Source organism: Camelus ferus, chromosome 21 (genome assembly GCF_009834535.1).
Source record: "Camelus ferus isolate YT-003-E chromosome 21, BCGSAC_Cfer_1.0, whole genome shotgun sequence".
NCBI lineage: Eukaryota > Metazoa > Chordata > Mammalia > Artiodactyla > Camelidae > Camelus > Camelus ferus.
Genome location: NC_045716.1, coordinates 6,749,113 through 6,762,708, shown reverse-complemented (window position 1 = coordinate 6,762,708; position 13,596 = coordinate 6,749,113). Strand labels below are relative to the sequence as shown.

At 49.1% G+C, this 13,596-nt stretch overlaps 1 protein-coding gene across 3 annotated transcripts in view; it reads right to left on the bottom strand.

The window, feature by feature from the left end:
- Positions 1–13,596, bottom strand: part of ASTN1 (astrotactin 1) — a 293,377-nt gene that overhangs the window by 149,760 nt on the left and 130,021 nt on the right. For 2 of the 3 annotated variants that reach the window (XM_032463675.1, XM_032463677.1), the window contains exons 3-7: positions 9,475–9,868; positions 7,897–8,043; positions 6,701–6,808; positions 1,904–2,053; positions 724–915 (exon numbers count right to left, since the gene is read on the bottom strand). In XM_032463675.1, the coding sequence (XP_032319566.1) occupies positions 724–915; positions 1,904–2,053; positions 6,701–6,808; positions 7,897–8,043; positions 9,475–9,868 (991 nt within the window). The remainder of the gene's footprint in view (positions 1–723; positions 916–1,903; positions 2,054–6,700; positions 6,809–7,896; positions 8,044–9,474; positions 9,869–13,596) is intronic. The other variant, XM_032463676.1, reaches the window with a different exon arrangement.

The window sequence follows — 13,596 nt, the reverse complement described above, 5'->3', positions numbered from 1 at the left end:
CCCTTTGGCCCAGTAATCTCTCTTCTAAGATTTATCTGAAGACAATAACTTCAAATGTGCCCTACATTTATGTGGAAAGATATTCATTTTAGTAGTATTCGGAAAATTAAAGGTTTAAAGCATCCTAAATGTCAAATAATAGGGGACTATTTAAATGAGCTATGATATAGACGTACAATGGAAGACCAAATGGCCATTAAAATTATGTTATTGAGGATTATTTAGTGGTTCTGGAAAACTCTCGTGATAGAAGGTAAAAATGAAAAAAAAATGAAGAAAACTCTATTGGACTTAGTGTGTTTACAAGCCTCTAAAAATCAAGCATATATAAAAGATTGGAAGGGAGGATATTAAAATTTTTTAAATGATTTCTTCAGGAGATAGAATTACGAATGATTATCATTTTCTTCCATAAGCTTTTCTAAATTTTCCAAATTTTATAAACATGCATAAAAAGTCAAGCCCGGTGGCAGATATCCCCTGACTGGATGGAAAATGGGCTGTGGGGGTTATCCTGCACTGATCTGTCTGGCTTGAGGCTCGAATTAAGATGCTTCCAAAGCTTCTGCCAGAAGATGACCTCCGCTGTAAACCAACATGCTCAGGGGCCCAACCACACGTTGCCAGCTGCACGGTCTAGGTTCCCAACGGTAATGGACAATCGGGAGGGATGGCCTGGGTTTTGAGGGGGTGATTGCGAGAGGCATGAGCTCTGACAGTTACCCGCTGCCCGGTGCTCCCGCCTACCAGTTTCGGGGTCGCATTGGTGTTCACAGGGGTCCAGGAGCCGCCGGGCACAGAGGTCCATGGCCCAGGGCCCGCTGGAATTCTGCTGAGAGAAGAGAACCACTTGGGCAGGGTTCAGCCAGTCGCTGGCGTCCAGCTGGCTCCCCTCCAGCAAGATGAAGCGGCTCCCTGCAGGGGAGAGAGAGGAGGCACGCTCGCATGTGCACACAAAACACGCACACGTGTACACACACATCACTGAAGACAGGGTAAGGGCCGCTCTGCACATTAGTCCCAACCCAGGGTCATTACTTCTACTAATGCTGGCCCGCCAGGAGCCACAGAGCAAGGGATCAGCAGATGGAGGCGTGGCCACCACTTGGTCCTCCTGCTGTATCATCCCTGGCTGCCTTGTCTCGTCCCGTCTCTACTGGGGTGGACCCCAGGGCGCAGAGTCAGGGCAGCTCCGTGATGGCCGTGGCATGGCTTCATCAGACCCAGCCACAGGCACTGGCACTCATCCAAGGAGCAGAGACCCGCTGCCTGTCTTCACTTGCCGTGAAATAGCAGGCCCTCTACCACCACGGACAGTCCCCACCTGTTTCCAGCCTTACAGCAACTGAGAGAGCAGACATTAACAAGTCAATTAGGTGCTCTGGGCTTAACTAATTCAGGGGCTCTCAAATCTATATCACTCCCTCATTATATTGGTGTCCCCCTGGATGAAAGTGAATGATTGCTTCAGGGTTCTAGGCTCGTGAGTTATTGCAATTAGAAATTTCTCATCAGGAATTTCACACAGAAACATGGCTGATGCTTCAACACTCTACAACTCCACTTAGCTTTTTCCCTCTCAAAGGCTAAAAGAATCCTGGTGTCTACATACCTATATCCAGTCTGCTCTGTATTTATCCACAAAGACAGGTGCTTATTTAAAACAAACAGAAATGGGAAATGGGCATAGAGAGGAGGAGGTGATCTGTTCATTTTTTTAACCTGTTTTCTGATTTCATCTAATTTTGTCCTAAGCATTACTTATCTGAGTATAATCTTTTCCTCACTTACAGTCATAGGTCACAGTGCCCCCTGGCTTGTCTCCATCTTTCTTGCCCACCCTGAAACCTTCCCCTTGGGGGAGGGAGGGGGGAGGAGGTGGCAACCTCAGGGGTGGGCTCACCATCAGCGATCAGGTGCTCGGGGACGTGCAGGGTGATTTTGACAACAAGAGGGCAGCTGACGTGAGAGGAACACACAAGGCCAATCACGCAGCTGGTGATGCTGATCAGCGTCAAGGTGGTCTTATTCACGGGACTTCGGGGAGAGCCCACTGAAGCAAAGACAAAAGCAAGACACTTGGCGGTAAAAATCTTGGCAGTGAAGCATCAACAACCTTTTGCTGCCCGCCCTGGCAATCAGGGGAGGCAGCTGGAAAACCCAGTCCAGGTGGGAAATGTGCCCAGCGCATGAGTTCAGTGACCTTCAGCCTCACGAACACCATGTCATCCACTGCCTGGACTCAGAGGGGACTTGGCCCGCTGGTGGTCCTCAGGGGCAACAGCAGTCAGTTGCGCACAAGTCCTCTGCACGCCTTCTGGGCCAGGTTCACAAGAGAAATCATAAAGGAGGGCACTGTCCGCCTCTACTCGCCTGACAGGGCTCCAACCTCTTGCCCAAAGGAGACCGAACGCTTTCACCCTGTGCTGGAACCCCCTGCACTTCCCATGGCTTTCCACAGAGGGCGCTCTCACCAAACTAACTCGGCTCCAGGGCTCAAAATACCCATCAGGAGACACTTCTGAGCTTGAAGAGCTCACACCTACTCTGTGGGTGGGAGTCCCACAGGTGACTCTCACTCTGTAGGGCCTCAAAGGAGGAAAATGAGGGAAGTCTGCCCTGTATGAGTAAAGGAAGCTGTCACGCCAGAAGGCTCTCCCTGGGTCTGCGGTTGTTGGAGTCCAGTTGTAAATGGAAGCTTAAGAAAATACCAAAGCTGTGGGGTAAGAAAGATTCCCCAGGTAGATGGGGACAGGGCTAAGAAGGGAGGTTTTTGGGGCTGTGGGAATTTGGGTTTTTTTTTTTTTTTTTTTTTTTTTTTTTTTGGTGGGGGAAGGTAATTAGATCCATTTATTTATTTAATGGCAGAACTGGGGACTGAACCCAGGACCTCGTGCATGCTGAGCATGCGCTCTACCACTTGAGCTACCGCCTCCCCCTGTGGGCTGTGTCTTGTTTGGTTTTGGTGGAGAGAATAAAACGGTACTAACAAGAGGGACCTTTAATGCAGAGACAGAACCGATGCGGGAAAGTAAGAAAGTAAGGCAAGCTGCCAACAAAATGTGTGTGTCCTTTGGAGTTTTCTCACTGTCTAAGTGAACATTTATTACCGATAGCACTGAAAGGCATCTCTTACAGCCGACAATATGCTAAGTGTTTTATGGACATTCTTTTAAATATCTGCTTCCTTACATTAGGTGTATGAGTCAGCGCAGTGAGTACCCACTTTACAGATAAGGAAAAGATGTCTCAAAAAGATTTAACCTCATAGTGATACTGAACACTTATGAAGCATAATTATGTCAGGCACCAGCACGCAGGATTTTACGCAGCTTATGTCACTTAGCGATGACACGATCTGATGCGGCGGCTGCCAGGCGGGAAGAGTGCATTTGGGAGGCCACAATGTGTGTCCAGAGTCAAGCAGCTACTAAGGAGGGAAGCCGGAACCAAAACATGGTCCAGTGAGGCTACAGCCTGTGGGCAATGCCCTGTTCAGGCTCTGGGCCTGGGGGGAGTCTTTGGAACCGCGGTTTTCAGGAGCACAGGGAAAGGTCTGGTCTCGGGCTGCAGCACCCTTTAGGGAGCAGGTTCCCTGTGTGGGTGTGTTGGCGACAGCTGGGAGGGAGTGATTCCAGGGTGGCCGGCAGCCTCTGGACCTCTGTCCCTGGCTACCTGGAGATCTTCTATACGTGTTCGTGTCCTAACTTACAAATTTCTACCTCCAGCCCAGACCGGGCCTGGGCAGCAGACCTGCCACCAGCATGGCCCCCAGACACTCAAACGCAGTATCCACAACTGGCCTCTCCTCCTTCCTTCCAGCCCTGCTCCCTCCTATTTCCACTGCCCAGCAAATGGCACTGCCATCTACTTGGTTTCAGAACTCCAGCATGGCTGACTCTTCCCTCTCTTTCGTAAGCGACACCCTCCCCACCACTAACACCATTAAATCCTTTTTTCCATTTTTGTGTCCAAAATTTCTCTTGCCTCCATTCTCTCCATCCCTACCCGTGCCTCTCATCTTACAGCGGAGCAATGACAAGAACCACCCACCCAGCCCCACTGCCTCGGCGACCTCCTGCCCTCACGTAGCCTCCACTCATTCACAAAGCAGAGCAGAGCAGGGCTTCGTGCTTTAAAAGGCTTTAGTGACTCCAACTGAAGGGCAGGTCCAAGTCCTTCAGTCAAGGCCATGTACTTTCTCCCGATCCTCCAGCCTGATTTCCTAAGCAAACCACAAACCTGCCCCAGGAGCCTGATCCCAGCAAACTACTCACTGCTCTCTGACGAGACTAGAATTATTTCTGTCTCTGTGACTCTGCACGTATACTTCCTCCTCCACAGAAGGCTGTTTTGTCACCTTGTCAGCCTGGTGGACACCGCCTCTTCGAGTCTCAGCGCGAACAATATCTCCTTGTAAACACTTGCCTGAAACCTTCAAGAACAGCTTCTCGCTCCTTCCTCGCTGTCCCTCCAGCCCTCGGTTACAGCCCTGCTCACTCAGTGCTGCCACTGTTCACAGGCACTGTCTCTCTGGTCCCTCTGCACCATCAACCCACCATCCAGCATCTCTCCCCGACTCCAAGCTTCCCCGTGGTTCCCTCTGACCTGCAGAACCAAGTGCAAGCTCAGTAACAGGCTACAGGAACGACCCTTTGGCAGCCAGCCTGTTACCCAGCCAGCCTCATGCCTCTGTTCCCCAGGAGCCTATATAGTCATACCCCAGATTACCACCGCCATAGTGAACTATTTTTACTTGCTTGAAAAGACCATGTTCTTTTGTGCCTTCAAGGCTTTGTATCTGCTATTTTCCTCTACTGAAATGCCCTTCCCCTGGATTTTCCTCTTTCAAGAAATTCTACACATTGTACCTAACCCAAGTCTAATTATTTTCTCCTTTTTTTTGCCTCCTGTTGCTGCCAGGTGGAATTAACTGTTCTCTCTTCTGAGTATTCATTTTACTTTATTTCTGTTATTAAATTAAGCCTTATCACTGTGCCATGTTTTCCTGTTTCCACCACTGATCACAAAGCCTGATCCATGGCAGGTGGGTTATAAAATTTCTTGCTGGACTGATTGATGTATCCAGTTCAATTCAACAAACACTTGAAAGCATCTATTATAGGCAGAATTCCTCACTAGGCACTTTGGAAAAATAAATTCGACATGCCCATCCCTAAGAAGCTTACAGTCTAGTTAATAGCAATAAACAGTTGATGCACTAGGAGAGCTTGGTATTTAAAAGGCACAGTTTCATGCCACAAAGAAACGCATTCTAATTCATTACTATAGATTTTTCTGAAACAGGATTTTATTAAAGAAGAACCCACCATGCTTTGCTGGGGCCTCGGTTCGATGGGTCTCGGTCGACTCTCTGCGGTATGTAAATATGTAATGAGGACCAGAGGGTCCACGTCCTCACCTCGAGGGCACTGGGGCGTCACACATTAGGCTACCCAGGGCCTCACTGGTCTCTTGAGAAAAGTGGTGGGAAGAACTATTGTACTGATAGCGACAAAGCCTGCAGAAACTGGGACTGAGGAACTCACAGGGCTTCTTTCAGTCTCTGGGAAGAATTCCTCAGTATGACAGGAACTCAGGCAGAGGTAGGAGAGAGCCAAAAGGGAGGTGTCTTTTGGTGGGGGGCACTGGGTTGGTTACTGGTCGGGGAAAACGTTACTGAGTATAGCACAAGGAGATGTCACTCAGATACCCTCCATTGTGTCTCAAGGGGCCCCTGTCTAACAGTCTTCAAGATGAAGCGCTGCGGAAACCCGAGGCTGCACTGTGGAGCATTCTAATAGCAACTACAATAGAGATTTCATAGTGCTCTGCTGGTTACCAAAAAGGCACATTTTGATACAATTTAGCCCTACGCGTGATATATCATTAACCCCTTTAATATGTGAGGAAACGAGGTTCAGAGAAGTTGTTGTCTTTATCCAATATCACACAGCAAGTAAATGGGGAAGCTGATTGGTGCCTGAGCACAGACCTCCCTCGGTCTGTGGGACTGAGGTGGTGAGACCACCCATCACAGGCAGTGGCAGCCACACCTGAAGCCACTGAACATCGAAGTGGAGTGGCACAGACTGTGGCTCCGTGAAAGGACAGCTCTATCAATGCTGAGGAGAATGAATGAAGCAGCCTGGGTCCGGCCAGAGGAGGGGAGGGGACTTGGAGGCTGGGGGTCCTGTGATTGTACTGGATTAAAGGTCAAAAACCATTACACGTTTTTCAGGCCGTAGATGGTTCCGTAATTATCCTATCCCCACCTGGATCCCTGTCTTACCCAGTCCCAGGGCCAGTGTGGCTGGGCAAGTAAGGGTACATCTACTGTCCGTTTTTTCTCATGTAACACATTTTATCAACTTTATTTCCTGTGTCTAAACAGCAAAGTATGACTCCTGGGGCTTCCAGAAGGAATCGAGAGTCTTCTGACCAAGAAACAGCCTTTCAAACAACTCAAAAACTTGTTTGAGAGTGCCATTATCTGGGAGAGATGATTCTCTGAAATTCTCCACTCTAGGCTCTTCTTTCTTCCTTAGGAGGAAACACCAGTTCTGATCCAAGAATTCTGCCCGCAGAAACGGATTTCGGTCCCCAGAGCCCCCGACCCTATGACCCAGCCCCTCTGCAGGGCCCTGCCTTCCCCTCCCCACGGCCCCTTCACCCCGCTCTGCCTCTCTGTCCTTCCTACCTCTGCTGCGCCTTCGGCTCCGCGAGGGGTCGGTGTAAAAGGTCAGCTGGGGGTCGTTTTCTGCCTCTGTGCTTGAGTCCCCTTCAGGGTTCAGGAAGGCGGAACCGGCTGTGATGAAGAGACAAGGGCAAAGACGGGATCTTCAGTTTTGTCTTCATGACACCGAATCATTCGGCAAGTTCAAGAGGAAAACGAGAGCAGGTTGACTGACATTCTGGGAGGGGTAACCACAGGGACGGGAGCTTCCTGAGATACAGGTTTATTGGAGAAGTAGACCTTTATATGACAGCCGTCACTGGGGCCAGCCCACACTCCTACCGAGCCGGCCACTCCTGGCGGCTACCTGCCGGCCAGGACCTTCGCGGATGGCAGGCGGAAAAGGAAGAGGGGGCAACTCCCCTCGTTACAGGTCAGTTTTCTGGTTAATATGAGACTGGAACTATGTCTTAAGGGGCATATGTCTATATGTCTTAATAGCTATATAATATTTTTTCTCGTTCTAGGATTCATGTATATTCAAAGTGAAAAAGACAGAAAAGAATAAACAAAATACCCAAAATGTTTAAAAGGAACAACCCCAATGTACTCTAATAGGAGAAAAACTCAGTTAACATTTGATGAATATACTCTCCACCTTTTTTCTGATACAGGAACAGGTAAAGTTTTTTTCTTTTTTTTTTTTTTAAATAATTTCCCCTTAAAAATGGCATTCTGCTGCACCTTCTGTTTTAACACCTCATTTTTCCCCCACTTAGTAGATGGGTGGGCAATTTTCCATATTAACAAGCCTAGATCTATATCATCATCTTAAATGATCGCACAGTAAGCCCCTGGACAGGAGACAGATATGCAGGTAGTTAAGCGATTCCCTGCTGATGGACATCGAAGCAATTTCTAATTTTTCGCCCTTTTAAACAACGTCCCGATGAACAGCCTTTTACACACACCTTTGCGCACTTGCCCAACGACTTACTGAGGATAAATTATCATTGATGAAATTACTTGGTCACAAGGTTTGTGTAGATGTTCAAATTTTTTGGTTAAGTAACACTCAGCAGGCCTCCGGAAAGACTGTGCCCAAACACAGCCCCTCTCTAGCCATGCCTGAGAGTGGGGCGTGGGGGACGTTAAGGGCCCCGCCTATCCCCACACTAAGGAACCCGCCTTCAAGCCCTGCAGGCACCGCCCGCCCGTACCTCTTGCTTTGCTGTTGATGCGCTTTCTCTGGCTGCTGGAGGTGTGCGAGAGCAGGGAGGCCTGCTGGTGGTTGGCGTCCACGGGGCTGGTGGCGATGATGTTGTCTTTGTACTTGTTCATCAGGGACAGCTTGGCGTTGTCGCTCCCTGCAGAAGGCGAGGTCAAGGCAAAAGCTTTGAAGGAAAAGGCCAAAGGAGCTGAGAGCAAGAAAATCTGTATGAACCAAGGAGATGGGGGTTCACAGAACTGAAATATGAAAGCTTCAAAGTGAGAGATGGGCAGAGACAGAAATACTTCTCTGGGATTTCTAGGGGACTGTGAAGTCAGAAGAGAAGGGACGAAGAAAGAGTGATTACAACAGAAAACCCAGTTCAACCAATGCTGTATTGATAGGATCACCACGTGTGGCCTTTCAGTGGGGGGGCACACTGACTGCAGATTTCTTTCTTTTGGTTGGCACAGAGGTTTTGAAGAACCTGAATTTGAGTGCCCTCAGGCTGAACATGCCCTCTCTTTCACCACAGTCTGCACCGTTCCCTATTGTCTGACTTCCGGCTATGTCACATATTTGTGCCATCTGCCTGCTCCCTAAATGCATTTGAGTTTATAAACATGTGGCTACTTGGTGGCATTAGCACTACGCCAGGTGCCATAGGGAATATGAGATATCGAAGGCACATCCCCTAATTCTCAACAAATTTCCAGACTTTAAGTCTTACTAGGAAGTGCTCAGGCTTAGCAGGACCTTTTCTAGATGACAGGATCTCTGCGATGTGACTTCACTCTTTCCAAGCCCCACTGAGAGTCCACATATCTTAATCAACATTCAGTTTCAAAAATGTCTTCTTCAAAGACAATTGGCCAGTTCCTTGAAGGATCATTGTCTTGGGGTTCTATCTACGGATAGTTGTTATTTACAGAAGTATAAGAGAAAGACAGGCTAAATGAAAATTACAGTTGTTTGACCCTGGTCTTGTTCACCCAGATTAGGTCCAAGTCACTTCCACCCAGTATCTCACAGATACAAGCGTCTGAGGTCAAACGGTCTGAATGTATTCCTTCCTTTTCTTTGAGGAAGTACATCCCTTGTAAAGACCACAGACGCACAGGCAAGACCACACAGCTAGACCACCCCAGGCCGAAGTCTCAGGAGTCATAGGAAAGAACAGATACCTCTGTCCCCTCCACTTCAATGGAAAATTAAATTGCCTGTGCAAACATACTATATGCAAAAACGTCATACACACACGTAAACCGTTCTTGCTATCTCCTTACTTCCCTGAGGATTGCTCATTATATATGGAAAAGGCTCTAACCCACTCTTCCGTTGTATGTAAAAGTACCCCTGCTTCCAGTGCAAAGTGGAAGTGGAGAGGGATCAAATTTACACTTGTTCTTCTGATTTCCTATATTAGAAAACAGTTCCCATCATCTCAGGAGAAAGCGTATGCTCTTCTTGCCCACCTGGGAAAGGGCACTGGTGCGTCCCATTATGTATGACAACCAGCCATGAAATTAGAAAGCAGCTGCTCCCCGCCCGCTCCCCAGATCCTGGAGACCAGGCCCCACGTGCGAACCTGGCGTGAGGTCCATGCCTGCCTTCTCATTGCAGCCCTGCAGGGAGTCGAGGGTGCGGGTGACCTGGCTGGCGAAGTCCTCCCCTCCGTTCATGCACTCTCTCTGCAGGTGGTGGCGCAGGTCTGTGATGTCGTACTCGTAGCCGTCCAGGATGGGCGTCTCCCGGATGCTCAGGGTGCCGCTGGAGTTGTGGCCCTGAACGCGCGCGTTGCGCAGACTCTCCCGGCCGTGCCCGCCGATCAGCACAGAGGGGATGTAGTGAATCTCGTTGGCTGCCTCGGCGCTGGCACTCTTCTGGGGCTGGGGGACCCGGCGGCGCTTGCACCAGCGCCGGCGAGTGTACAGGATCATCACCAGGCACAAGATGGACAGCAGCAGAGCAATCATGCCACCCTGGGAAGAGAGGGCGGCAGGTGGATGCGGGAAGATGGGCGCGCTCTTCCCACAAAGAGGCATTGCCCCTCTCGCTGCCACCATCCATCACTCACCCATCCAACCATCCATTCATTCAATCAGGTGCAGTGAGCGCTTACAGCAAGCACCACTCAGCAGCAAAGGGTCAGTCTGCTGTGATCAGTGTTCAAGGCAAAAGAAAAATGGAACTCGGATGGCCAGCGCATCATTTCAACTGGCCCACAGTTGCTTCTGGCTTAGCGAACAATTTGAAGAAGAAAGAAGTCTTTGGGATTGTGTGTGTGTGTGTGTGTGTGTGTGTGTGTGTGTGTGTGTGTGTGTCATTTTAGCTGCAGAAATAGGGGAAAGGGTTAGTTTGTTAAGGCAAATCTGCTACATGTAAAGCTGGTTTCGGGCCAGCTTTTAGCAACGGGATGGCATCTGGTTTCTTCCTGTTTCACATCTGAAAATCAATCACGTACAGATTCTAACTCTGGCTCCACCAATGATCAGCAAATTCTGTAACTCAGAAACCTCAGATGCCTGGAGAAGATACCCCTTACCCTCGCAGGGTGGAGTAAGGACCAAGTTACATAACCGTGTCAAGCACCTCACAGAGTGTATCACAGGGAACCAAGGCGGTCAGCCCAACCTTAAATGTCTCCGTTGGAGTCACTGCCCAGCGGGAGAAAACCAGCGGCCAATCCAAGGGGACGTCTACATCCGCCGGGCGCTCACAACCAAGCGTGCGGAGGACTCTCATCCTTTGAATGTGCCTCTTTAGGAAACACTGCTGCTGCGAGACAGCTCTCTCCCACTCATACAGCCCTGAGTGATGCTCCCGATCCTGCTACAGCTCAGGAGAGGGGGCCCATGTCCTGGAGTCGGACTGGCGGAGGGGTTTTCTTCTGAACCTTCTCATGCTCCAAGGCCATCCTCTAAGCCGTTACTTAAAAACCCGCACACCACTCAGTTGTCTGTCACAGGAGAGGATGAAGGGCTCGGCGAGACCGAAGACCTTGCCTTGACGTGCACCCGGGGCAGGGTTTGGAAGGAAGGGCTGGCAAGCCCGTTGCTGCACAGCACTCAGCGGGTATAAATCTTCCCGTGTGCGATCTGTATTCACTCCCTTTATTTGGGTCAATATCCCTCCGAACCTATTTCATGAGGCGGGGGTGTGCCAGATGATTCTGCGCTCAACCTTGGGCTTCAATCACTGCCACCCCATCATACAGGCTAGAGATGAAAACCCTCTATTATTTTCCAGGGGGCCCACCCACGCAAGGCTGGGTCAAGATAAGTCCCTCAAATGTATCAGAGGGGGCTTTTTCCAGTCTCATAATAATTACGCTTTGGATTTATAAAGTTTCTCTCCGTGTAAATCTTCCCATTTATCCTCCCTCTCCCAGCACCACTGTGAGCAAAGGAGCATGTGCGCGCACACGCACACACACACACACACAAGATGTTGCTGCTTTCAAACGGGCAGCTCAGAAGAACTGAGAGAAGAAGCAACAGCGTCAGCTGCCAAGTGACAGGTCATGTCAGGTGGCTGGTCCGGGACATACACTGGCCTCTAGGTTTTCAAATTTTTCTTTTATCTGCAGAACCCTTTCTCCTGGTGAAATCTCTCAAGCAAGTACAGAGAAAGCATGACTATGAAGTTGGAGATGGGAAGCAGGGATGGGAGTCCAGAGCCCAGCATTCCAGGTCCCGGCTAAGTGCCACCCACCTCCCCACCATCCATCACCCCTCCAGGCATCCCCGCAGACGTGCACACAGAGCCCCTGCGGCGCCTGAGCAGGGCGGGACCGACCCCTGCACCCGTGTGCTGAGGGTGAGTGTTTGAGTCCAATCCAGTGGTTTTTTGGCAGATCCTTTATCTCAGAGTCAGACCCACTATCCTTTCCATCACCCCAAATTGAAACTGCAACAATAAGTAATTAAGCCACACAGAAGGAATAACTTTCCGAGTGACGGAAATTGTCAGACATTGAATTAGGCTAGTGAAAGCGCGAGGTGATTTTATTCCCTAAAAAGCCGTGAGAGGAGCATAAACATCAGCCTCCCAGGAATGGTTTAAACTCCACCGCGCCTGCTCGCAGACAGGTCCGCAGCAGCCCCTTCCTCTCCTCCTCTGTGATTCCCCTTGCAGGTGCTCACGGCAGGATGTGACAAGATCCAGGCCGTAGGTTCATGCCCCACATTATGCAGTAATAAAGCAGGACAGTGGTCCATTATGGGGCGGTCACTCTGTATCACACATTTGTCCCAAATGTGCTACACTTTTAACTCTAGGAGGTAGGGTCAACTATTTCTCCAGATTAGATTTGAAAAGGCTAGGGCACAGAGGTTGAATAACTTGTCCAAGGTCACACAGCAAGTGAATTGTAGGACTGGAATGGGACCAAAATGACTCCCACTCCCGAGTCTACCTTCTTAACCACCCGGCTACAGTCACCCTGAATGAGCTCTGCTCACTGGAGACGTAGACACCATGGCATCTATGTCAGGCACTGTAAGAGGGTAGAGTAGGAGAGTGTGGGTGGTTCCACCTAGATCCATCCTCACCTCTCGAAGGAAAAAGAGAAACGACTCCAAGTGCACAACTAGCTGACAGTGGGTCCAAGAGCCACTATCATAAACAAAGGACCTTCCACCAAGCACCCACTCAGTGTCCAAGCCAAGGTCAGCTGGCCGGGCCAAGACAGCAGGCACCGTTCAAGGTCTCTGTGCCAAAATAGGACTGTGCATCGCACATCACTACCTGCCTGGGGGACACCATCAGACTCTCAATTTAGTTGAATTTTAACAAAGAGATCTGTGTTCTCTTTCAACTGTAAGACCCACTGGAAATCCCTGGGCTCAGCCTCTCCTTTCCTGATGAAGAAACAAAGGTTCAGAGAAATGACAAAACTAGGGGGTGCAAAACTGGTTCTAGGTCCAGATCGTCTTCCACTGCTCTTTTCATGGCACTATTTTGTTAGGTTAAATTAATCTAAAGTCCCCTAGACCCCCTAGACACTCAATCAGCAGTATTTTATGCTGTTTTTAAAATAACAACTTAGAGTGAGCTAGAACACAAGTTTTCATTTGGCGAAGCCAGTGCATTTAGCAGTTCTAACCTTGGTTTAGCAAATCATTTCGTCTCCTTAGAGTCAGTGACTCCAGATGACCTCAACTTTTTAGTAATCAGTTACCAGCGATGAGCTCCAGCCATTAGGTGAAACTCAGCACAGACACAGGGAAAAGGAATTCTCAGACTGTCTAGTTATGAAACAGTCTCTCTGCTTCTATAACACAGATTGATGGCAGGTGTCACAACACTTTGTGATGACTTACCAACTGTGGACTACAATGGAAGTAATAATATACATAATGCTGTATGACATTAATGTGTAATATTACTTCATAATAATATGTTGTAATAATAATTTGTAAAATCTCTACACAGATTCCCCCCAACTGCTTATTGGTTCTAACCAGTGGGAAGAGTATAGGTCGGAGAACTACGTGCACAGGGGCTCTGGGAAAAGGCACGGGTGTAGCCACGTTGGTAACGTGCCTTCCACGGTGAGGACGTGCAAATCCAGTCCTCAAATTTGATTGCTTTTGCACCTCTGTGATAAACCATAATTCTTCGATGTTATCATTATTTTTAACCTTTCTACTTCCACTGGGGATTCTGAGCAGGTTCAATGAAAGTCACAGGTGCGCTAGGACTTTTC